Source organism: Cyanistes caeruleus, chromosome 1 (assembly GCF_971803275.1).
Source record: "Cyanistes caeruleus chromosome 1, bCyaCae1.hap1.1, whole genome shotgun sequence".
Lineage (NCBI taxonomy): Eukaryota > Metazoa > Chordata > Aves > Passeriformes > Paridae > Cyanistes > Cyanistes caeruleus.
The window spans coordinates 94,715,235-94,742,274 of NC_141701.1; the positions used below are offsets into that span (position 1 = coordinate 94,715,235).

The window sequence follows — 27,040 nt, forward strand, 5'->3', positions numbered from 1 at the left end:
AACAACAAAAATACCCAACAAAAACAAACAAAACCCAGAAAGCAGAGCAAAAGAAACTGAGAGACGGGGGGAAGAAAGCACGACAGACAGAAAAGCGATGATCGTGACCTTTCCCAACAAGTGAACCTTGCACATATGTTGTGTAAAGTGTGTGCAAAACAGATTCCCTCCTGCGTGGTGCGTGTGTGCTTCGCCGCTGCCGCCGCTGCCGCCGCCACCGAGGCGGTCGGTGCCTCTCGCAGGCGGCGCTGCCGGTGCCGGGGAGACGCATCATTTGGCGGAGCGAAGCGGCTAATTGCGGAGCCCCGTCCTTCATTTACATATGCAGCCTGAGTCCGCTGGAGCCGCGCCAATCCGTGCTCGCCCCCAGCACCATTAATCGCCATGCATTATTCACAATCATAATTACTGAGCCCCATGCGCGCTGCGCGCAGCCGCCCCAGCCCGCCGCCCCGCGCACACCCCGCCGCCCCGCGCACACCCCGCCCGGCTCATCCCCCGCTCGCTCACCCGCTCACCCGCGCACTCACTCGCTCACTCCCAGTTTGGCTGGCTGCTTAGCCTTGCCTTTTTTTTTTTTTTTTTTTTTTTTTGCCTTTTTTTTTTTTTTTTTTTTTTTCCCCCCGGGGTGTTTGGTTGCCTTTTCTGTTATTTGTTTGGTTTGTTTTGCAACTCGACTTTTATTTGTGAACAGTTATTTCCAGCCCCCAACCCCCCTTCCTTCGTTCCCAATTCCTTCCCCCCTCCTTGCCACCTCCACGTCGCTGATGCCTCTGCAAAAAGCAGAGTCAAGACGGCTCAGTTAGCAGCATGTCTCGTCGAAAGCAAGCGAAACCCCAGCATCTCAAATCGGACGAAGAGCTGCAAGCAGAGGTAGTTTCTGAGCACGGTAAGGGCTCCCGGCACCTCTTTCTGCTTCTCTCTCTCTCTCTCTTTTTGTGAGTGTGTTTCGGATGGAGATAGGTGAATTTATGGTGATGGTGAACATGGGAGCGCAATTACTCTGCAGCGGGAGAATGGGAATTAGAGCAGCCGGGGGAAGAGGCAGCGGAACTGAGAAGTTCGCAGTTTAGCCAAGTTTCTGCAGCCCACCCCCTGCCTAACCAGCCCTCCCAGCAGCAGCCTCCCGGCCTCCCCAGCGCTTTGATCGCGCTGGGCTCGGCGGCGGGGCTCGGCCCTCCCTCCCCACTCACCCGGGCTCGAGCAGCTGCAGGAACGGGCGCCCCGGAGCAGAGCCTGCCTCCTCCTCATCCTCCTCCTCCTCCTCCTCCTCCTCCTCCTCCTCCTCCTCCTCCTCCTCCTCTCGGCTGCGCTCCTTCTCTCTGTGTTATTGGGTACCCCCTTTTCCCCCGTCCTGCTCCCTCCCGGCGGAGGCTCGGAGCGGACAGAAGCCGCGTTCCCCTCTCCCCACCGGCTCCAGGAAAGTTGGGGCGGCCGGGGCCGGGGTGCCCTGCCCGAGGCCGAGGGAGGTCCCGCGGGCCGTGGGCTGCCGGGCCCCGGGACAGCCCCAGGGCTGCCGCTGCCCGGGGATGCCCCCGCGGCCCCGGCTCGCCCGCGCAGGCTGCGGGGGCTGCCCCGGCCGCTCCCCCCGTTCGCCCCGGGGGACCGGGGGGTGACCGTGGTAGGAGCGGGCAGAGCCGCTCGGGTGCGCGGGGCCAGCGGAGTTGGTTTCATTATTTTTCGAGAGGATTGAGCAGAAGCTTTTAGCCTTCCCCCCTGCGCCGCCTTCCCCCCTTCGCCTCCTGGCTCTGCTGCGACTGTAATTATCATCGGTGGTAGGTGACACGGAGTGCCACCACCGCCACCAGCCCCTGTCGCGCCGGCTGTAGGCAGTGGGGAAGGGTTATTTTCTCCCCCATCCGCCATTCCTCGCTTCCTCCCCACACGCAGGCACACGCACACTTGCTTTTATGCATCTGGGCTGCCAGGCAGCTAGTGAACAAGTGTCCAAAGCTGGAGAGATTTGGACTGTAATTCTGCTTTATTTCCACTTTGCTGTAATTTTCTTGTTGGCAATAGGGCTGCAGGGTTTTCTTCTTCCATCTTACTTTTTCCTTTTTTTTTTTTTTTTAATTAGTTTTAATTTCCTTAGTAGTCCCTGGCACTGCAGCGTGCAAAGCCCCATGCTCTCTTCTCCTGGCCTAAGTTGAGAGCTTCCACTTGAAAGTTTTTCTTTTCCTCTTTACATAGACCCCACCGCTTTCTTAGTTTCTCACATAACCAAGCGGGATCCCCAATGTTTTTGGCTTTCTGTGTAGGCCCCTTGCTCCACTATATTATCTCCTCCCTCTCTCTCTCTCATTCCTTTCGAAAAGTAAGACAAAAAAGTCCTTCTCCTGCTTTAAAACTATAATTACTTTTAAGTTGCATCTGTGAGGAGAGAAAGGCAGCAAAGTTGAAGCCTGAGGAGGATTTTGACTATTGTATCTGAACTTTAGAGCCCTGAAGCTTAAGGCAGCGTGAATCCACTTCATCAGGTTAAAACATCTGTCAGACTGGCAAATTGTTAAGCCTCCTGCTCCTTCCCAGGGTGTTTGGGGAGGCAGGGAGCAAGTCCCACACTGTCCAGAGCTGCTAAGGGGGCTCCTGCCACTGCTCCAGGAAAACCCACTTGGGTGTTGACAATAACAGGCACACAGAGAAATGCTTCCTTCTGTCACAGTGGAGGAGCAAAGCAGTGCATTTTCAAATTTATTTTTTCTTTTCCTTAGGAAACAGTTGTAGTGTAAAATAAATTAATATAGACAAGTAGATAAGAATTAGTATTTTATTATGAAAACAAGATTTGTTGAGCCCATCTCTGTTGGGTTGGATGCTAGGTCTAAGAATTTATCATTAGCATTATAAACTTTTACATGCTCTGAATCCATTTCAGTACGGGAAAATAAAACCCCACTACTTCATTATGACACTCCTGGTGAGTTAATAAATTGAAAAAAATTGTTAAACTAGGTTTTTGTTTTGTTTTGTGAATCTTATCTATGTAGCCATGTCACCCGAGATTAGAACAAGAGATATGCTAAAAAGAAACGCTTGCATATGGTGGGTAGATTAAGGACAAAGAATCTTTTTGTCATGGAAATGTTTTTTTTTTTTCCCCTTTTTGGGGGGGTTTTGTTTTGTTTACTTCATCACATAGAATTTCTCACACTTGGTTTGTTTTGTATTGCCCTCAATGACTACATGATCAAATGAATGGATTTATTTCTGCCGAATGAGAAAGACAGTCTTTCCATCAAAAGGACTACATTGCATCCCAGTGAGGAATTTTAAAGCGTTATTATTGTGGTCCCTGAATAGCACAAAATCGGCTTTCACAGCAGCCCTAAAATGCAACAATGTAAAAATACTTTTCAGCCTTAGAAGGCTGTTATCAAAATGTGCTATGTTTCCTTTTATTAAAACATATTTTAATTAATAGAGTGAAACCCTCAATTGTTAACAATTAACAAGCTAAAGTTGGGTTTGCACTTTCAATTGAGAAATGTGAGCAAGGTGGAGACAGGCTACAGGAGCAGAGGGCTATCTAGTGCACATTAGTGTAATGTAAATCATTTACACGTTATATTAGGAAGCCTAACGATTGCCATACTTGAAAGCAATTTTATAGGCCAGATATAATGAGAGCCCCAAGTCTCGTGAATTAAAACACTTCTTGTCAAGTCAGTGTTCTTCGTTTCTGTCCACAGCTGTGATCAAGATATTGCTACAGTTCCTGAGTGTATTTTGCAACAGGCCAAAAATAGTTCGCACAGCGCAAGAATATTTGTCATTTTATGAAAGCAAACTGTTTAAGCAGTATTATTTCATATGTGTAGCCTTTTCAGTCATTTTGCTCCTTGTCTCCAAAGGAGTTAATGCAAGACTAAGCAAATGAAGCCTATTATTTATTTAATGAAATCATGTTTAATATCACCTCAAAATAGATTTTATAAAATGGAGCATTTAAAAATTAATGTCCCATAAATATAATCCTCACAGTGAAGGGACATTCACAGCAACAGAGAGAAACCTGGAAGTTTGGGGTGCAGGACAGAAGACAAACATTAGGCCGGGTTTTAAGCTGACTGGTCACAGCAGAACTTTCATGCTAACGTTATCACAAAAGTTTTAGAATCTAAACAAATAATTTTATTGCCATCTTGGGCTACAGCATATCACAACTTCATTCAAACAGGACATTGTCATGGTGGTGAGAAACTGTTGGAAATCTGAAGATAATTAGTATGTCATCAACTACAGATATACACTCAAAATCGTTAGAAATTATTTGTCAAAAATGAAATGCTAAAAAATATATTTTTCAATAATTTTGAAAAGAAATGTTAACAAACAGCTGACGATGATATATTTCTTGAATAATTGCGGTGTAGAAGAGTGAACAAAAACACGTATTAAAAACCCCACAATTTGAGGTTGCTAAATGAGAAGATCTGCTGGAAATCATTTAAAAACAGCAGCAGCAGGACTCAGATGACTGCCTGTAGAATACAATAATCTCAGTTTCTCAGTAAATGTAACGCATTGTAATAGCTGGAATTACATTTCTAATACACTTGCCTAATTCACCAGATTACAAATGAATCAGAATTGTAGATACAATAAACATGCTTCAACTCCAACTAATTTTAAAATTAAACCATGGACATAGCATTTGTATTTTTAAAGTAGAGGTAATAGAAAGTGTTTTGTTCGTTTGTTTTTGGGGTTTTTTTTGTTGAGGTTTTTTTTTGTTGGGTTTTGTTTCTTTTTTAAGCGATGAAAAGTGATTCTTAGAGTGTGCAAGTGAGGTTCTGGTATGAGTGATGACAAATGGTGCTTTGGACTTCTTCGTGTGAAGTTTCTGGCAAAGATATATTTAGCCTGAGGTGGGAGGGATACTTTGTAGTGAGCTGTGTAAAGAGAGTTTTCTAATGTGCCTTTTGCAGTCATTTCTGAAAAATACTGGACCTCTTTTTTTTTCTCCCACTCTTCAATACATACAACATAATCTAAACTAATTGATCTGTTCCATCTTGGTAAAGTGGGATTGGGCTGTGCAGTTTGGGGCAGTTTGGTGACTGCACTTAGTATTCTTCTGGAGTATGTACACAGACACACAGGCTCAGCTACAGCAAAGACACAGTTCAGTATGTTGCAGCCAGCCTCATGTGAGTGTGGTCACTCCATCTGCATATAGGGAGGGTTAAAACACATTTTGGGGGGACATTCCTCAGTATGAAATTGAGGATATTCTCTATTGCTTAGACACTGTTGCATTTCAAACTTGAGAAGTCACGAGCAGCTGTCAGTAAACATAAAACTTAGGTGATTTTTGCAAATATTTATTCTGAGGCAAGTGTAAGAGAAGGCTTTTTGTTTTGCAAAATAAAGGGCAAATTAGTATCGCTATAAATTGTCCCTTTGATTAGAAATGGTAATTGAAACTTTATATAAATACTTTTTCAAATACAGCAGAGACTTCATGTTCAAAATATGTAACATTTGTGATGGTGTAATTTTAAAAATACTCTGCACTGAATTGTGTTAGCCATAGAAAAATATTTGGAATAATAAGGAAACTACAGCAATTGGCCAATTTGCTGATGTATGTATAACAATGGAAGTAGACAAAACTGGGTCAGATTTTATCTGGTGATGCTGGTCTTGAAGTCTCACCATCTCCTGGGGCAGACATTAAGGCACTTTTTTCAGAGTGAGAGGGAGGAAATTTTGAAAGGTGTTTGTTCAAATTCTGTGCAATTAAACTATTAACATGCATACATTTAGCTGTTGAAAATTACTTTTCCTTGCCTAAGACAGAGGAAAAGCTACAATTCAAAATATATGTGGCATTAGAAAAAGAGTAAAAAAAAAACCCTAATTAATAAAGTGTATTAGTGTCATCTGAAAAATAGTCTGAGTCCTGGGAAGATTTTCCTGATATCTCTCCTTCGTTTGATTTGTTGTCTGCCAAACATAGACAAGCATATCTGTTGACTATCCAGCAGCCAGGGCATGAGTCAATCACTTTTGTTGATAATAAACCAGGTCAGGCATGACATTAAAATAGTTAAGTACTGACAGAGTTTCTGCAATAAAGCATATAAAAATAATTTATTTTATTGTATTGTATTTGTAAAATGAGAGTAATTGTCTACATTTTTTTTTTCCAGAGGAAGCACTAGTAAATCTAGTTCTACCACTCATATTGAATTTTATATATCAATGTCAATCCTGTTTCCTTTGCGCTCTTAAAATTTTCCACTAAATGTAGTGAAGGTTCTCCATTAATTAAAAAAAAAGGGAATTTAGGCCAAAATTAGGTCCACTTTTAGGAGCTGGCTCAGTTATAGTGCTGTTAGTTTTGAACATTTCTTCTTATCAAGGAAACACCCTTCAAAACCGTGAAAGCCAGAAAGACAGATATTTGTAAGGGCGATAGAAAACCATAACGCAACACATTTAAAAAAATCTGTTTCTTTTGAGATAAAAAGTGAAAAGATAAAGGATTAAGGAGAGAGGGTTTTACTATTTCCTTGCTATATTTAGTGTGCAAAAAGTGAGCCTACTTGAACTATATTTGTTATTACAGCCTAAGCTAAAGCTTTAGAAAAAGCTCTTCTGAAATTCTTATTGCCACTTCCAAACGCTGGCGAGTGTGGGGTGTTCCTCCTCCAGCACCCCCAAAAAAAATAAAAAAAAAAAAATTAAAAAAAAATAAATTTAAAAATCTGAGAGCTATCGCCGGTCTCAATAGAAACACGGGCAGGATTTGCAGCCTTTGGAGGCAGGCAGGGAGGCACGGCGGAGCGCTGGGGCTGGCTGCTGAGACCCCGCAGCCGCCGCCGGGCCGGGCCGGGCGCAGGTGGGCGCTGCGCCCAGGGGTCGCTCCGCAGGAGCTCCGCCGGGGAATGCCGGCCAGAAGGTGGGATCGCGGAGTGCCAGAAAGCTTCCCCAGGTCTCCTCTCCCTGAGGGTGGGTAGTTAGAAGTGCTTTGACAAGGCTTGCTGATTTAACCTTTGCCTGCTTTGCCCTGCCAGGGGTGGCCACTAGATGTCAAGCTCATAATACAATTAGTACATCTGTGCAGTTGACCTTGGCAGCACGGCTTACCACTGTTCCGTTAAGTGTTAACACTGAATTTGAGTGTTAACTAGAGATCCCTCGGAGTTTGCTACATGCTGCACAGCTTATCAAATGCCCATCTAGTTCAACACAAGTGTTTACAGTCCTTAAAGTAGGAAAAAGGTTTCCTTTTGTGAAGCCCAGCATCTTGAGCTGCTTAATTAACCCTGCAGGTGCTGCCGTATTTTTTGTTCCAGATAATCAAAACCAACTCGTCATTCAGCGTTTCAGGAGACCCCCTTCTCCTGGTGCCATTCGATAGCTTTCATTTATGAATTTGTTGATGCACTAATGTCCCCAAAGCTATAAATGGTGAAAGCTAAAGGACTTGTCTAGATCGTTATGGCTTTGCTATCCTGGGTAATTCTGCAGTGAAGGACCAAACAAATGGCAAAAGACCAAAACGACTGAGCATCACAACTGGCATTGAACTGCTCCAGGTTTGCTCTTTCAAGCACTCCTGGTTGTGAGTCATTTTTACTCAGAGGAGCCCAGAACTCGTAAGTTCAGTTTTGAGATTCTTAGGAGATGCAGAATTTGGTCCTCACATCGGCTCCTTGTCTTGTAAGCCTCTAAAACCAAATTTGTCCTCCTTTCTGTGCTTGTTCAGAAAGTGATTGGCTTCATTAATTTATGCCGGGTGTTAAGAGTTGTGTAGTTTAAGATGTGGTTAATTTTGCACTTTCTAAGGAAAGCAATTCAGAATCTCTATGGTTCTGTCTCTGTTTGTTTTGGTTTGGTTTTTCAGTTTTTAATTTTTTTTTCATATCAGCTGTGCTAGAACTATTTACCTCGATTTTATATATTTTTTAGGATTCCAAATAAAACTCGATGCATTCCAAATGTATTCCAAATAAACTTAATTCCTACAGAGACCCACATTATTTGTAGACGAATTCTGCCCAACCTCAAATTACTGTACCTGTGCCATAAAAACCAACCGAGTAAGTGCTTACATGACTTTGAAAAACATAGCACAGGTCTTATTTAATATGATATCTTGCACAGATATTACAAACAATTTGTGAAACTTGCATCTGTTCCACATCTGCGTCCACAGAGAAAGGCGCCAGTGTTTGATATAGTGAAGTGCTTCGCTGCACAGATTAGATGCTGCAAATGTTTTAAGCAGAGTACAGTTAGTGCCTGTGCCACAGGTGGCTGTTACTTAACAAATTCTGAGATCCAGGCTACTGAATAGATCAAACCGTGTGTGCCAGGTCAGCGCCGGGTTTTGCATAGCAAGAGTGCCCTCCACTGTTCGAATCCATACTAACAGCTTTTGTGGGCTGAGAAAAAGGACAGAAAATTTTTCTTTTGAGTCTGGAATTTCTTCTACATTGTTAAACACAGTAGGGGTCTCTATTTGTCTCCTCCTGTTTCACAGCTTGGGCTCAGTATGTGATAATTCATCTTTCTTTATGGGATTCAAAGCTATCATAAAGAGTTAAAAAGAATTAATTTGCAAGAAAATAAACGTGTTCTAACAATTTAAGAAAACTTTCTTTAACAGCTCCGTCAATTGTAAGAGATGATAGAGCTAAGGAAATAGTAGTACTGTTCTTCTCCAGGATCAATATGTGGCTACAAGGTTACTGCTTCCAAATTAATATAATTTTAAAGCAAATTAATGGGGTTCTTTTAATATATGTTGTTACTTTATTTAATCTGTGCTCAGGGAAAAATAAGCATTCTGATGATAGGAGTAGTAAATAATTGTCCTGTACCAGTGCGCTGGGCTCAGAGTTCTGTTTATAATAATGCTTGTTTAAATATACAAAATGCTGTGAGCAGCATTTTGAAATGATTATTGGATTTGCATGTGAGAGCATTTTATACATCTGTCTTCATAGTTAGCAGACATTTTAGCTTTAGCTAGTGCTTATAGATGCATTCTTTTTCTGAAACTTCTTCACAGTTTCTACACTGCTTCACAGTGTTTTTTTTATTGCCCTGAAAGAAATTACTACATTTAGGAAATATTATTAACTGTCAATTATAGAGGTCTGAATATAGAAATAATAGTAATTCATACAACATTCTTTCATACTTTCATTTGTATTATTGTGTACAGTCTAAAAAGAAGCTTCAGAAAATATTTTACTCCCACATTTGTGGGATTCCTTTACAAGGCAGTTTTGTTTGAGTGCTTCAGGAAGGTATCAACAATTTAAAATATGTTTAAGACTAAGGAAACATTGATTCTCTTACTTGTTTTTACCCAAGTGTCCTATGAATTACACATAATTTGAGGATTCCATGACACAGAGTAACAGGAAAACAAATTACTGAATAATCAGAGATAATTTTATTGTAGCTGTCCTTAATTAATATAATCAAAAAGACTCTTTTCAGGTAATTTACTTATGTGGAACTAGAACTAATTTAAGATGGGACAAAATGAAAAGATTCTGGAGCAAGAATTAAACACAATATTTGATTGGAGCTTTTTCCAGACTGGAAGCAGTTAGTCCTAAGAAACGGGGCATTTAATAAGCAGCATACATTTTAAGAATTAACCTGACTAGCATGTTATGCTTAATTTCAGTCTGTTTCACAAAAGTAGATAGAAACATTTTTTAAGCACCCATTCATTACATTTACCCTTCACATCAGGCAAGAAGCTCTCCTCTCACACAGAGGAGAAAGATCTATGCCGGCAATAAAAATTTAGAACTAGTAAAGCCAGGTTTACAAATCCTCTGTGTGTGTAATCAGAAGTGACAATTTTTTTTTCAACTGCACATTTCCCAATGGTGACCCACAACACCCTTTGAGCCGTGTCCCTTCCCCTTGGGCACTGAGGAAGCAGACCAACACCATCCTCCTTGCTCCTGCCTGAAAAGTGTTTGGTGGGTACCGAACACTGTACTATGCACAGAGCAAAGCCTCCTGACATCAACCCTTTGTACCCCCCTCACTGAGTCACCAGAGCACCTGAACGGCTTCAGGTGTCACCACCCCAAAGTGCCTTTCTCAAAAAAGCCTTCGTTTGAATTTCTGTGGGCTAATTTTAAGGCCAGACCTTGGTGGTGCAAAGTGCCAGCCCTGCTGGAGCCACCGTGGCTCGGTGGGCTGGTACCTGCTCAGGAGCTCGCCTCGGGTACCGTCTGAGAGATGCTGCCTGAGATTTTTCACCTGCTTTCATATGGGAAGCTTGATGTGCTGTAATTCATCTTGCATCCCGTAGCAGCTTCAGATTAGTCCGTTAGCTGTTAGACTGCTAATGAGAAAAAGAAAATAACTGAGAGGTTATTAGTGGTTGAGATCCTGACTGCTTGACAAAACTCCCATTCAACACCTTTTGTGTAACTAAGAACTGCAAAATTCAACCCATGTCCGTAAGATTAAGCAAGTGTTCGTTTAATTCCTCCAAGGCCTTGAAAATTTTTACTGTATCACATCCTCACTGTAATAACAAAAAATTATTGCTTCTCTTCAGGAAAATTTAAAGAAAAAAGATTAAGTTCTTCGCTACCTAACAGATTCAATCCCTTAGTAATACATCAGAAAATGAGGACAAGCTATAAAGCATAAATAAATATGGAAAAATTATGTGTTTCCCAGCAATATACATATTCTGTGATTTAAAAAACAAAATTAATTTGTAGCTTAATATTTTAGCATTTAAAATTTTTAATATTCTGAATTAATGATTAAATTTTGGTATAGATTTCTGTCATTCATAAAGTGACTGAGTTTTAACAAAGAATCAAAAATAACCTTTCATGTAGAATGCCTTTAAGCTTTACTCCCTGTTGAATTCAGTGAGGACTCACACTTCAAAAGCAACAACAAATACAGTGCCTTAGTGTTTTCACATCAGTAAGTACTACTTAAAGGGATGTTAGAAATTACATTTGTGAAATACAGAGGTGATGTCCATTTGTCCAGTACATTGCAAAATATGTATCAGTTGTGTTTTTTTTACTTTTACTTTTTCTACCCTTGGAAGTGGTTGTTTGCATGGCTAGTTTATATTCTTTGAATCTTATTTAATTCAGCACTGTTTCAGATGTAGGTAAAAGCTACTCATTTGAGTAGGACTTGTTGGATTGAGACCACAGGCTGTCATTCTGTGAAGCATCTTAGTAGCCTCAGCGTGCTGTGCAGGAAAGTACCGTCACCCGTGGCAAAGCAGCATTTACTTTCATGCCATTTGTGTCACCTGCTTGCCTGCCTGTCCAAGGAAGTGAAGCTTTGAGAGAGATTTGTTTGATGCTTTTTTTAAAAAGCCAGAATAATTTATCTTAAGTGGAAAGTACTGCAGCGAGATTAATAGTATGTTTAGTTTAAGGTTGAGCTGGGGGGAAGAAAACCCCTAGCAACTCCTTGGAATTATTTGAAATATTTTTCTAAAGGAGTCCTTGACTATTTCAAGGCAGATAGATGATGAGGTGAATGAACTTGGATCAGTCATTTCAAAAGTATTCTCACTATTTTGAAGGTACGGGAGTCGAGGGAAGGAGAAATGCAAAACAGAGCTATAGGTCACCACTTAGTACAGGCAGGAGCCTGTTCTCCCTGTGACAGCACAAAACTAGCCATTTACTTCACTGAGAGCAGAGCTGAGCGCTGATTATCCAAGAATTTATCTATACTACTGCATTCCTCATGTACTTTTTCACAAATTGTATTTCCAACGCAGACTGCCGTTTCTTTGAGTTTGAGAACAAGTACACCAGTCTACTTATTATTTTGAAATGCTGAGCAGGTCCACATTAATACCTCCTGGCAGCGGGCAGAAGCAGTTAAGGTTGCTTTGGAAAGCTTACATGTTATACACACTAGCTTTGATATATGGAGATCATGAGACTGTCTACCAACGCATAAAATAATACCTGTTTTGGTTGTAAATGTTCACATTTGGGCTTAGTGATTACTATACAGTGTCTGAAATAATTAGCTTGCTGGTGTTTGATCAGCTCATTCTAGATCAGAGGACAGCCATATTTGAATGGCTATATTGCCTGAATCCATTACTAATTACTGAAACCTTTTGTGCTAGGTTTGTTTAGAAAAAGCTCTCCTTAAACAAAAGAATACCGATATATAGATAAAGGCTGGAAGGGGAGCTGCACAGTTAGCAGCTTCTTTAAGAATCAATCCTCCTTTGCAATCACTCAGTAGCAATATTGGAAGCAGTAGTTGTAATAATAGTAATAATCATAATCATAATCATAACAACAACAACACACAACTGTTACCCGGCCTGCCAGTGTTTGGAAATAGCACTGGAAAGTGTTCCCAGTGAAATCCTTTGGAAAAATGACATCTCTCTGCGCGTGGTCGGTACTACCAACCAGGGCACTCCATAGATTCTGAGCAAGGACCAGAGAATCTGTCTCCCCGACTTTTAAAATGTAAATCTGTAATGTAAATAAGGATTTGTTTGAGTTGTCTTAGTTCGGAAAGACTCTGGAGAGAGGCAAGCGTGTTGGGTGTTGGATGCTTCGCTGGGCTGTACTCTGCATGCTTTCACTTTGCGAGAGCTGAAGCGCGCGCCGAAAATGTGGTTTGGAAGTCTGCTTTTTCACTTAACTCTCTTTGGGAGGCTTTGGGTTTTGCAACATATGCTTTAGGATACCTGCTGCCAGCATGCTCTTTTTCTGCGGTGAATCGTGTTATCTTCCGTGATATTTTTGTAACACAAAAGTGATCATTTTTAACAGAAGGATTTACCATAAGGATTAGTCTAGTATTGTGTAGCAACAGCTATGTATTATTGATCTTATTCCAAAAAGTGTAACAGGTTCAGCACTTCATGCAGAAGTCTTAAATAATTCTTGACTGTTTTGAATTGCATTTTATTTCCCCCTCCCAAAAGGAAAAATAGAAAATAGAAGGGGAAAAAAACAGTAGTATTTGAAGAAGTGTTTTTTTTTTTTTCTTTTTAAGTAGTAAATACAGTAGAAATTTGAAATTCCACTAAGATTTTACATTCAGCTATCATTTCTTGATAGAAAATGCATGTCTGTTACTTAGTCACATATATCACTGGGCTTATGAATGCATGAGTATGTAGTGGATATAGTGTCATCTTTAAATTTTTTGAAAGGTACAGTTTTGGAAGGTACAGGAAAATAATAAATTTGAGAGGCTCTCAGAGGCTAGGGAACAGTATTCAGGGCACAGATTTATCACCTTTATCAGACTAAACTCCCCGCTGAAATCTGTAGGGAGTTTTAGCTGAGCAAAGACTGAAAGAACTGACAGGCAATTTTGTCAAAAGCGATTTTATAGTTAATGTTCTGTAAAAACCTCTTTTTTAAAAGCAACTGGAACATCTCAAGATTACACTTTCCTTTTATTTTCCACTGCTAACTTTTTTTTTTTTTTTTTTTTGGTAACTGTTTCTGTTGAAATGATAACTCCTGAATTTCTTGGCAATCTTGTTTTGGTTTTTTTTAGGCATTCTTTAACAGTTCCAGGTATATTCGTAGCTGTGTGAAGCTTTGTTCATACTAAGCATGGGGTATTGAGGGTGTTGGCCCAATCCTGCCTCTACCAAAGTCAATGGAAGTGTTGCCATTCATTTTAGTAGAAACAGTATTGGACGCTTTATTTGCTTACTCTGCCTATCTTCAATACAAATCAGCTATGTCTTTGCTTCTAGCCATGCTCAACCTCATTACAGATACATACTACATTCCTTGCTCTGGCAGGATGCTTAGACTACCAGCATTCTAATATCACAACAGAATTTAGTAGAAGAACTTGTTAATTGTTGGCTCTTTTATTTTTATTTTTAGTTTCACAATCTTTTTCCTGATGTTGGATTATGGTGCTAATTGTATAAAAATTGGTTGAAAATCCAGATAAATAAGAGTGCAGCTTGGGATACCACGATTGCAGAGAGCATTCTTTTTGTTTTCTGTTTCAGTTAAGTGACCACATCTCTGTTAGAGAAATAGAATATGGCTGTTTAATTGAAACCTTAGCACAGGGTTTTGGCTGAGCATTCTTTCTGAGTATAAAAGAGAATAAACTAATAGACATCCTAGTAAGTTTTCTTTCGGTAGCAAAACAATAAATTATTGATACGGCAAGAAGACTCAAAGCCACTTTTCTCACATACTCAAATGCACATAACAAAAACTGATTTACAGCTGTCATTCTCTTCTGCCGAACTGATTTGCTGTTGTCACTCGATCTGTGGGCTGACGAAAAGCAGCTATGTCCAGAGCAGCAAATGGAACCTGAGTAATTACCTACATTCCTTCTCCCCAACATGACAAAAAAAAAAAAAAAAAACACCCTAAAAATGTTATTGTATGTTGATTTCTCCTTCCTGTGCAGCTATTTATTTGATCAGGTGTGAATTAGAATTCTGTTCATTTAACGTGCTTGTTATTCGGTACAAGAGGGTAACGCGAGTCAGAGGAAGTAGCTGCCTACAACAGTAATTAAACATGTGTAACCAATTAGTGGGTTTTCCACTATGGCACAAGCATATAATTTGTTGAGTCTTTCTATGAGGAGAGATGAAAATAGGTACAAAAAGTGTGCCTGACTACAACGTTGACGTTCTCATGTTAAACATGTCAATGCAAATGAACTTTAAATATATAATATCTAGTTTGTTAATAAACCTCTCTTTTGCCTAAAATGAACTCTACTGGCTAATGGCAGTAACATGTAATTTAATGTGGCTTTTTGCTAGAGAAATATTGCATCTGACAGAACCAATTAATAGTATTAAGTATAAACAATATTAATTTTATAGCTAGGATAGGGGGCATCCACTTTATGTATTACAGAACAGCTCATTTCAGCAGCATTTAAAAGCATATATAAGCAACGTGCAAAAAGACAAAATGCTAGTTTATGTATCTACCTTTGGGATAAGGAAGACTTTCCTTTTCTGAGTCAAAATGCTAGAAGTGCTTACATACCCTTGTTACTTTTATAACTGAATTCATTTCATTGAAAATTCTTAAGTTAAATAAATGCTTATTGATTTAAAAGGTTATATAGAATTACATTAAATTCATGGTGTCTCAACACTGTATAAAGATAATAAATCTAGGTAGTCCAGGACCACACTTGAGTAACAGAGGCCCAGTTTGTCCTGTCAGGTGCTGATTTGAGTTTGAAAGGTTACAGATTAGTTTAGCAATGTTAAGTGAAGTGGCAAAGGCATCTCTAATTTTGCTGGAAATGAGGAAGCTTGATGGTAAAGGGGAATCCTAATGAGCCCATCGAAAGCTTGCTTTGTACCCAACAGACAAGGTGCTGTGAATTGTATGAAAATATTGGAAATCAATGGCTTCTATGGAATTTCATTAAGAAGCAGTATCCACAATTGATAGCACCTCATAATTTGATGGATTGTGCTAAGAAAATGATTAGCTAGGTAGAAAGAGTCATAGAATACGCACGCTGGGACCTCAGATATGTTGAAGTGGGGCAATTTGTACAAAATAAAAAATATTGATTTTACTTATGTGCAAAATTTTTAAATGTAGGGAGAGTTGTCTCACAAGTCATTGGCTGATACAATCTTTTGATTTTCTAGCAGTCCCGGGAGAAGGAGCAGATGACGGTGATAGCGGGAACGAGAGCAGGAGCGGAAGCGAAGAAACCAACGTCTGTGAGAAATGCTGCGCCGAGTTCTTCAAGTGGACGGACTTCCTGGAGCACAAGAAGAGCTGCACTAAAAACCCCCTGGTGCTGATTGTCAACGAAGATGAACCAGCTCCACCCCCCGCTGAGGAATTCCCTGAGCCCTCCCCCGCAAGCTCTCCCAGTGACCAGGCAGAGAGTGAAGCTGCTGAAGAAGGCGTCCAGGCAGAAAACAATGACAGCTCTGAGGTAAAAAACACGGAAAAAGAAGAAGAGCCAATGGAGGTAGAAACTTCTGCAGAGAAAAGTTTCCAGACTCAAGGCACCTCAAACACAGCTACTCCTCTACCTCAGATCCCTGAACCATCTTCCATGACAAGCTATAACATGCCAAACACCAATGTCACACTAGAGACTCTGCTGAGCACTAAAGTGGCAGTCGCGCAGTTCTCGCAGAGTGCACGGGCCACCGCTTCCGCGAGCATCAGCAGCGGGGTGACGGCTGTGGCCATCCCCATGATTCTGGAGCAGCTCATGGCCCTGCAGCAGCAGCAGATTCACCAGCTCCAGCTGATCGAGCAGATCCGCAGTCAGGTGGCAATGATGAACCGCCAACCCCTGCGACCATCCCTCAACCAGATCGTGGCTGCCCAGGGTGGTGCCGGGCAGGCCTCCAACCAGCTGCAGGGGTTTGCCGCCAGCGCCGCCGTCCAGCTCACTGCAGTCATTCCCTCAGCCATTGTGGGGCAGGCCACCAGTGGTCAGCCCACTGCCTTCGACGGCTCCCAGCACATCTCGAGACCTACATCTGGAGCAAGTACACCCAGTATATCCGGCGGTGGCTCTTCTGCCCTGCCTGAATCAGGTGTACCTTCCTCCTCGAACGCAATTACGTCCATAACTCCCATTTCTGTGTCAAATGCTCCTAACAGTGCTTCGCAGCCCCAGAATGCTTCGACTCCACCTTCAATAGGACATGGAAGCCTCACCTCAGTATCCAGCCTGCCAAACCCACTTCTACCTCAGACTTCATCAAATAGCGTAATCTTCCCCAATCCGCTGGTTAGCATCGCCGCAACTGCTAATGCGCTCGATCCTTTGTCTGCCCTTATGAAGCACCGCAAAGGAAAGCCACCAAATGTGTCAGTGTTTGAACCCAAGTCAAGCTCCGAGGATCCCTTTTTTAAACATAAATGCCGATTTTGTGCCAAGGTCTTTGGAAGTGACAGTGCTTTACAAATTCACCTCCGCTCGCATACAGGCGAAAGACCTTTTAAGTGTAACATATGCGGAAACCGCTTTTCCACAAAGGGCAACCTGAAAGTTCATTTTCAGAGGCATAAAGAGAAATACCCTCATATTCAGATGAACCCTTATCCTGTTCCAGAATACCTCGATAACGTTCCCACCTGCTCTGGAATCCCGTATGGGATGTCGCTGCCCCCCGAGAAGCCGGTAACAACATGGTTAGACAGTAAACCTGTTTTACCAACCGTCCCGACTTCCATTGGGCTCCAGCTGCCCCCCACTATACCCGGTGTGAACAGCTACGGAGACTCTCCAAGTATCACTCCTATGAGCAGATCACCCCAGAGGCCTTCTCCCGCCTCCAGTGAATGCACTTCTCTATCCCCGAGCCTCAACACTTCTGAGTCAGGCGTTCCTGCGTCTGCTGAATCCCCGCAGCCTGTTCAGAGTGGCTCATCTCTGACCAAGGCAGAATCTGTCACTCTGCCTCCCACGAGCACACGGCTCGGGGACCTTTCTGCAGGTGGGCAAGTTTCTGCAGCTTCCACATCTTCAATTCCTACGGTGGTTACAGACAGCAGTGTTGCAACAAGCCTCCCAAACCCTGTGCTTCCAGCAGTGTCTGACCAGTTTAAGGCAAAATTCCCATTTGGTGGTCTGCTAGACTCTATGCAAACATCAGAAACCTCAAAACTACAACAGCTAGTGGAGAACATTGATAAGAAGATGACAGATCCAAATCAATGCGTCATTTGTCACCGTGTGCTTAGTTGTCAGAGCGCTCTCAAGATGCATTACAGAACACATACAGGAGAAAGACCATTTAAATGCAAAATTTGTGGACGTGCCTTTACTACAAAAGGCAATCTAAAAACACATTTTGGAGTTCATCGAGCAAAGCCACCACTTAGAGTACAGCACTCGTGTCCCATTTGTCAGAAGAAATTTACAAACGCGGTTGTTCTTCAGCAGCACATTCGTATGCATATGGGTGGGCAAATTCCAAACACGCCACTACCAGAGGGCTTCCAGGATGCCATGGACTCAGAGCTTTCCTATGATGAGAAGAATGTTGACACACTGAGCAACTTTGATGATGACATTGATGAAAATTCTATGGAAGAGGACCCGGAACTAAAGGACACGGCAAGTGATTCATCCAAACCCCTTATCTCTTACTCTGGGTCATGTCCTTCTTCACCACCTTCTGTGATCTCCAGTATTGCTGCTTTGGAGAATCAAATGAAAATGATTGATTCTGTCATGAACTGTCAGCAGCTGACCAGTTTAAAATCCATAGAAAATGGATCAGGGGAAAGTGACCATTTGAGCAATGACTCCTCATCAGCCGTTGGTGATCTTGAAAGCCAGAGTGCAGGCAGCCCTGCAATGTCAGAGTCTTCTTCCTCCATGCAAGCTTTGTCTCCTGTGAATAGCAACAGTGAAAGCTTCAGATCAAAGTCCCCCGGTCTCAGTAACCAGGAAGAGCCACAAGAAATACAATTAAAGACAGAAAAACCGGACAGTCCGCCACCCACAACTGAAAATGGAGGCGCATTAGATCTGACATCCACCAACCCAGGAAGACCGGTCATCAAAGAGGAGGCTCCTTTTAGTCTGCTGTTCCTGAACAGAGAACGTGGTAAGTTTAAAAGTACTGTTTGTAATATCTGTGGCAAGCCTTTTGCTTGTAAGAGTGCATTGGAAATTCACTACCGCAGCCATACTAAAGAACGTCCATTTGTTTGTACAGTCTGCAGTCGTGGGTGTTCCACTATGGGTAATTTAAAACAGCACTTACTGACGCACAAATTAAAAGAGCTGCCTTCTCAGTTATTTGAACCCAACTTTACTCTAGGTCCCAGCCAAAGTACTCCTAGCCTGGTCACCAGTACAGCACCTACCATGATCAAAATGGAAGTGAATGGTCACAGCAAGCCGATCTCTTTGGGTGAGGTTCCCTCGCTTCCAGCTGGAATCCAGGTTCCTGCTGCACCACAGACAGTGATGAGTCCGGGGATCACCCCTATGCTGGCACCCCCCCCTCGCCGGACTCCCAAGCAGCACAACTGTCAGTCGTGCGGGAAGACCTTCTCCTCAGCAAGTGCACTGCAGATACACGAGCGCACCCATACCGGTGAAAAACCGTTTGGTTGCACAATCTGTGGTAGAGCTTTTACCACAAAGGGGAATCTTAAGGTAAGAGGCCACATAAAACTGTAAAGGCTTGGGGAGGGGGAGGTTAAAGAGCACTGCTCTTGAACTCAGCAAGTTTTAGTGCTAAGCGTTTGTCCCAAGGACAGGTGAGAAGGGAGCTTCAAGGAAATGCTTGCTGTACTGTGGCAGTCACTATGCTTCCACCGTGAGGATGATAAGGACTGGAAAGTGGCAGTGATGTGAACTTTTAAACTGGTTCCAGGTGTACATGCAGGCATGTTGTATTTCTGACAGATGCGATGGCACACCCAGTCAGCTGGTGGACGTGTTCTGAGAGTTCTTGTGGACCCTCAATGCAAAATAACCTTGCTATAAACCAGAAACACAGAGCTTTCTCAGCTCTTTGGGTGCCCCCCAGTTTCTATTTTCAATTCTACTTTGCAACCATTGCAGAGTAGAAAGCTCTTTCTCACGGATTTACAATGGATTACTACAGGACTGATGGCTCCTATTCCTGCCATTTGGTTAACCACCAGGACACAGCCTGGGGAAGACATTTTAAATGTCCTTTTTAAAAATCCTAAATTTAGCAAATTAATCAGTGCTTCTGACACAAGATAAAACATGAAAACAGCATGAAAAAAGAAAAAGGGAAAAAACACCCATCTCCTAGTATGTATGAGTAATGCCCTCGGTAATCTTCAGCACATGAGGACTTCCAGCTTGCATGTGAAATTGTCTAACCCAAGAGAGTATGTACCCTTTAGTCTTGCAGCGCTCTTTGTTTTCACTGAGAAGAAGCAAATGCACATTGAAAAACTACTATGGAACTGGGTTTTCTTTGTGTGGGCTGACTGGACCTTAGAACTCTGTTTTTACTGGAGTTGTTTTTTTTTTCAATGTGAATTAAAAGGCATTTTTTTAAAAAAAGCAAGCACTACTGTAAGTAACAGCATTTCAGGCTAGACGCCTCACCAGAATGTGCTAACTTGGGTGTGCTTCTTGTCCCTGTTCACTCTGCAGGTTCACATGGGGACTCACATGTGGAATAACGCCCCTGCACGCCGTGGCCGACGCCTCTCCGTGGAAAACCCCATGGCTTTGCTCGGTGGCGATGCTCTCAAGTTCTCCGAGATGTTCCAGAAGGATTTGGCAGCTCGGGCCATGAATGTTGACCCCAATTTTTGGAACCAATATGCTGCAGCTATCACTAATGGACTTGCTATGAAGAACAATGAGATTTCTGTCATACAGAACGGAGGCATTCCTCAGCTCCCAGTAAGTCTAGGCGGAGGCGCCATCCCGCCTCTAAGTAACCTTACCGGTGGCATGGACAAAGCTCGCACGGGCAGCAGCCCTCCCATTGTCAGTCTGGACAAAGCAAGTTCTGAAACGGGAGCCAGTCGTCCATTCACCAGATTTATTGAGGATAATAAAGAGATTGGCATAAATTAAAAGCATTCATTCCGAATAACTGTTGGACCTCTACTCGACACAACACTTGTCCTGTTCCATGTACAGCTTTTGAAGCTAAGCATTAGTTTCCTGACCTAAATGCATAGGTTCCCTTTAAAGTTTTACCCATAGCAGAAATACATAACTTTGTGGCTGCTGAAAAGTTGTCTTGCAAGATCTGCATGGTACTTCTTTCAACAGTGAGTTTGACTGTTACTGAGAACTTTGACACCTTTTAATTTAACAGAAAACAAACCAGTCATGGGATAACTTCATTAGAAGCAGAAAGAGGCTAGTCTACATTCACTTTGCTTCTTACAAAACTTACTATCACCTGAGAAAGGGGGGCTTCATTATGGCATTCTGTCACACTTATTTGCTGGTTTTGTTCAAATTAGTTAGCAACTTGGACAATGTTTTTAGAAATCTTAATCTTAAATAAGTGATTTAGTACCCCAATGCTGTGTATTATTACAGTATCCTTGTCTGTAGTATTTATAATGTTAAGACTATGCGGGTAACAGACATTATACTAGCCCCAAACTTAAATGAAGCTTTTGTACTGCAAAATACATCTGGCTATGTGATTTTTCTTTTTTCTTTTCCCTTTTTTTTTTTTTTTTTTAAAGCAAGTTTTGTTTTACTATGAATAAGTGGTTCCTTTCAATGCAGGCAAAATTGTGAAGTTTTATTGGGAAAGATAGCATGCTTTTCATGTGCAAGTACCTGTCAGTAACAAACCTTTTTTTATTTAAATATTTGTAGCTGCTATGTGGACAGTTGTTCTATTAAATGAAAAAAAAAAAAATGTAGTGTGAATTTTAGCTCAATGATTGGAAAACAAGTTACAGACAAACCTTAGCACCATACATTATTCACAACATTATAAACAGTTGTGAGTAAATATTCCGTGTTATCAAAGCTGTACAATAAAAAGGTAATGTTTGTATAATGTGGTTGCAAACTCTTAATTTATACTATTGCACTTTTAGTATTTTGTATTAGGGAGGTTTGTCTATAATTTGAAATTGAACAAAGATGTAAAGTATTTTATAAGTAGTACTTTGACTTAAGGAATAAGGAGGAGGACCCTGTTGCAGTTTATGTTTTGTTTTAAGCTCAGACAATGAGAGATCTTGATCAATTAAGCAGAAGATTGCAGAGAACTGTCAGATCCTTAGGAAATATGGGGACTGCTGTTTCTTAAATGGAAATGATTCATTTAACTTCTCTATGATGCCCACATAAAAACGTGACCACCCCTGACAGAATTCTGATATATTTATCTTAGAAGTGTGATATTAATACAAGTCTAGGATAGAGGAAGAAGAACACTATGTAGGTTTAATTTTCCTGTAATCTGTTCTGTCTCATTCACACATAACCATGAGAAAGATGCTGACTCCCTAATAACAGTGGGGACAAAAAAAAGAACTTTTGGGCAGCATGAGCAGAAGTAACGCACAAATGCTCTGTATTTATTTCCAACTGTCTGATTATCTTTTCAGATTGCTCCAAAGCACAATGTACTCTGATTAATTAAATATAATTTTACGTTGATTGCATTGTTGGAATTATGCTGAGTAAACAATGGGAACGGTTCCACTCATAAGCTGGGGATGCTGAGGAGACTGGGGCTTAATCAAAACTTGAACAGTAAATGTTTTGTGTACTACCTCATTTTTGTGCATTACAAGCATGGTGGAGTTGACACTCTGAACTTCCGTCCAGCAGAATTGCTTGAGGGACATTATGGGTAGCTGGGTAACAGCGCAAGGAGTTTTATGCCCCTGAAGAACAAATCAGACAGTGAGGTCTTCTCAGTTGAGACTGAAAAATAGGACAATCTTTCTTATAAAACAGAAACCATTACTGTAAGAGGATGGACTATTTCTGCCATCATGTAATGGAGTGAAAAGAGGTTCAAAGACTTATTAGCTGTTTGTTTCTGTTGGAAATGAACAATGAACTCTACAGCTCCATTTTCTACAATGATGAGATAGAAATATATAGATATAAATATATATCTATATCTGAGCAAAATTATATATCTGTAACACCTCTACAATATAACATAATTTTTTTGCCACGGTGTGTGGGTGGTTAGGGGTGTTTCCAAGCATTAGAAAAAGAAAACTGAGGTGGCTTAATGTTGCTGTATTTCAGCAATTGAATGTTTTTATTTATCTGTGTAATTTTTGGTGTGACTTTTTTTTGTTAGTATTTGGTACCATGTAGTGTTATCTCTATTCCCTAAAGAATGTGTATAACTTAAAAAAAAAGGAAAAAATTCAAAAAAAAAAAGAAAAACAGAGAAGAAAAAATGAAAAAGGAAAAAGAGAAAAAATATGTAAAGTGTTGTAAATAAGACGGTTGACGATGGTACAGTAAGACTGACCCCATTTTGTATTCAGGGCTAGGCCATTCCTCTCTGCATGGTGAAGAGAGACACTATTTTTATACTGTGATACCATGTAGGGCTAGGAGCCTCCCTGAAACAGCTGGGAATTGTTACCTAGATCCAATATTTTTTATTATTAAATCTTGTTGGCTTGACACATCTACTGATTGAAATGGATGTCTTAGTCTAGGTTACTATTTTTGTCATATGGAATTGAATAAAATGCAGGATGTAATATTATTTCTGAATTGCGTTCCTTGATTACTCTAATAACAGAACAAGATATGAGACTAGGGTTACTTGTGGTAGATTGGTGTCAATGACTTCTAATCGTTGCATCTGAAAATCAGAATAAGGTCGACACCGTATATTCAAACGTTTTTCTAATTTATATTAACAGTGTAAAGGGATAGAATTATTAAAATCTCTTTTCCAATGAAAATAAATTTTAAGAACATTTATCCCAAGGTAGTAGAACAAAAAAAGACACCAAAAAAATATTTTTGAGGGGGGAAAACAGACTTCGGAATGACTACTGTTTCAAATTGACTGCTTTCTGAACATTTATCCTGTACTGTCTAATGAAAAAGCCTCCTTTTCAGGTTGTTTAAACATCTGCCTAATATTCACAATACACTGCATGATAAAATTTGTGAACAAATTTATCAGGAGCAGTTCAAATTCTAAAATACAAAAAGGAAAAAAATTGATAACTCGCATCCGTTCATTCCAAATGACATAACCTATATGTTTAAACACATAGTTTTGTTTTGTCTTTTTTTTCAATAACCTCAATTATCAAAGCATGTCTAACTTTATCCAATTTTTTTTTTCACATTGATTTAAATGAAAGTATTTACATTCTTAAGGTTAGGCATGTGGTTAAGTATCTCCTGCAAAAAAGCTGTATGTTTGAGTAAACTCCAAGCTGTTATATTCCGATGGTGAATGCCTGCTGCATTTAAAACAGACAAAAGATAAATAAAAGAGAAAAATCTGTATTAATCATTTTTCAGTGGCCTTGTTATGCAGATACTGTGTTTTATAAGACGAACCCAAAGAAGGTATGAGTTTCCTCAGGTGACTCAACAACAATGATAGATTTGTGCTTTTCTTCCTCCGTGCACGTCCCTGAGTCTTGCTGAGAGAAAACATGATATGCAAAAGAGAAGAAAAGCAAAGGAGAGCTGATAGCTATGTTTCTGTTCAAAACACAAGAGGAAAATTACCTGCTTTCCCCTCCTCCCCCCCAAAAAAGGATGAAAGCAGAATGGTATCTATTTTTAAATATGTATGGGTTATTTTTTTTATCATATGAAGACATTAAAAAATAAAATATGCTACACAGATGAAAATGGTCAAAGTCTGTTGAATTACAGATGTTTAAAAATAGAGCAATGTAGGAACTCTATATATGATCGGAAAAATTGCCTGTTATGATTATTTAAGGGGAGCATTCCAGCAAGGCTTTCAAACTTTTCACTTCCGTTTTTCCCAAGAATTATTAGAAAGAGAGCATTTATTAAATGATTGAAATAATTAATTGATTGAAATAATTTAAGTTTTACCCTTTTATTTTTTTCATTTTGTATATATTACCCCTCCATATATTATCTGTTTCTTTACCTGTTTTGTTATTCCTCTTTTGGCAAACACTTTGTTTTTCTGAAGCTGCATTTGTGCTGTATTTGTGTTGCCTTTAATTTACTTCTCTGCATGTACTCCACCGTTTGGAAGATAGTGTGGTTTATTTTTTTCCTTTTTCTCTAATTCTGCAGAGGTCAAAAGAGCTGCCTGTTTTTTACGTCTATGTGTAACACTAGCATAATGAGTGATGAAGTCTTCAGTGATGTGATCAGGTATGTGCATAGCTCGCAGGATTTGCTGACAGACATGCCATTAACACTCCCTCCTGCAGATGAAGGCATGAAGCTCATTAGTGTTGCTGGTAGAGGGCAGCCACAGATGGGCAGGAGGATGGAAATCCCGATCCTAACTTCACTCAGCCTGCTTTTACACCCCTGAAGCTCTACGGCCTTTAGTGGAGGTACTCCAGGTTTATTCTGGTGCAAGAGGGACTGCTTCCAGGTTCAGATGTCTTGCTTTTCTTTACGCATTTTCAAAGCAATGGCTAGCTATACAGAGTATTTTATAGTACGTCTAAGGAAAAGCATTCCGGACTTTATTTTTCAAAAGAGGAAAAAGAGAATACATATATTTTAGTACATTCCACAGGCTTATCCCAGTTTTAAAGGAGGTCCTGAAAGCTGAATCTAAAAAAGTATATGGCTGTGCCCCTTAATATATAATTGGATGTCACCATACAACTACTGAGTACACACACAAATGAGTAAAATAGCCTGTAATATTTATGCATAAAAGTAAAAAAGAATGGGAGACTCTTGCCTGCTACAGGTCTGCTACACAAAGTATGCACTCACAGGGAAATGCCTCCCCTTTGCAGATATCAAAGGTATCAGCAGATTTACAAAAAGAAAAATATGTGTTTGTGCACGTCACAGGACCAATGTATAGTACCTTATTTTTTCAAAGGGAGAATGTCCCAAGTGATTGACAAAATGACAAATATGAAAGCCAACAGCTTTGGGTTGTGCCACTGTCATTTTTAAGGATGTGGGCAAGTTCTTTATTCGTTTTATATTTTGCTTAAGAACAGCATACTTCTGAGGCCTCTGGGAATCAGGAAATCAGGCCTCCAGGAATCCCCTTGCAGCATCAGCTAGCACCTTGTAGAATTGAGATGACTCGCCCCATCAGTAAGACGGGGTAACACTTTTGTACCTACCTCACAGGGGTGTTGTGAGGAATAGTTTTATGTTTGTACAGTGTTTCAAAAATGGAAAATGCTTGGTATTATCACTGATTTTAGAGACTCTACAGTACATGTGCTATTATTTATTATTTGTACTCCAGCAGTACCTATGAGCTCCAGTCAGGACTGAGGCCTTATCCTAAATGTTGTACACTCACCTACTTGGGACTGACACAAAATTTTACTCAGCAACATTTTTCAATGGAGGTATTTCATTATCAAATGCCTATTTGATTACTATAGGGTTTAATTCAATTATTTAGGTGTTCAAATTGATTATCAGTTTTAGGCTATGGCGGAGAATTATCTAGCATCACATTTTGTTTTGAGCTTGTATTGATTTTCAGAAAAAGTGCACCAATTTTCTATGGATACTCTACAATCAAATCTTGCCATCAGTGGAATTCTACTGTACTTTTTGCTATTAAAGCTAAACATTAAAATACATGTGTGTGTATACATTATTATACACCAATATATAATATATATACCTGTAAACATGTATGTTTTAAATTTCTTTAGCTGCTTAGATTAATTTCAAACTGTGTGTGGCATATTTTGCTCAAGCATTGCCCATTTCAGATGCAATTTAAACATCGTTAAATGGTGTTGGCTCTCAGTAAAGATATAAAAACTGGAAAACATGACAACAAAAGACATATTGTTGCTATCATATATATGAAGGCTTGTAAGGAAAGTGTCTAAGTCTCAAATGTATTAAAAAACCTTCAGTAAGTCATAGAAGTCTTTACTTAGATTATGTTGAAATAAACTACTATATCAGAATGAGATCACTGTATATAAGTATGTTAAAATGAATAAATAATTCCAAAGGTAATGCTTGCTATCATTTGAATGTTGAACAGAAAGCAATTTGTTTCCCAGATCGGCAAACTATAGTTAATATTTTTTTTTACAGGTATCTGATTTACAATATCATGTTAAGCAGCCTCTTTAGCACCTGGTCATGTGCTAAATATATTGGCTCAATTAATTCTATTGATAGTCTTGGCTTTTTTATTAGATTTATTTTTATTTGATTGTAAGGAAAGTTTTTGGTTTAGTTTTGACCGGATTGTCATCAGTGATGTTAATATCACTGATTTCACTCAGGCACATCATGGAGTAAATACATGAGCAACAGTGGGTGAATCCAGTCTAAAGAATGTATCTTTCTTTTCCTTCTGGGTATTACTGACATCTCTCCATCACCCCATTCCATGCTGGTTACCAGCCAACACATCGTAGGTTGTCGTCTCCCTTGTTTGTTGATC

At 40.4% G+C, this 27,040-nt stretch overlaps 1 protein-coding gene across 4 annotated transcripts; it reads left to right on the plus strand.

Moving 5' to 3' along the window:
• The first annotated feature begins 568 nt into the window (after positions 1-568).
• Positions 569-26,555, plus strand: SALL3 (spalt like transcription factor 3). Of its 4 annotated transcripts, XM_086842938.1 has the most exons (5): positions 569-889; positions 15,626-18,562; positions 18,779-19,119; positions 20,101-20,355; positions 24,712-26,555. In XM_086842938.1, the coding sequence occupies exons 1-5, from the start codon at positions 811-813 to the stop codon at positions 24,748-24,750; spliced, it is 3,651 nt and encodes a 1,216-aa protein (XP_086699064.1). In that variant the 5' UTR covers positions 569-810; the 3' UTR covers positions 24,751-26,555. The 4 variants fall into 4 exon arrangements, with proteins under 4 accessions (XP_086699064.1, XP_086699052.1, XP_086699060.1 ...); XM_086842926.1 differs by having other exon boundaries at positions 20,101-26,555; XM_086842934.1 differs by having other exon boundaries at positions 15,629-18,562; positions 20,101-26,555.
• Positions 26,556-27,040: the final 485 nt, after the last annotated feature.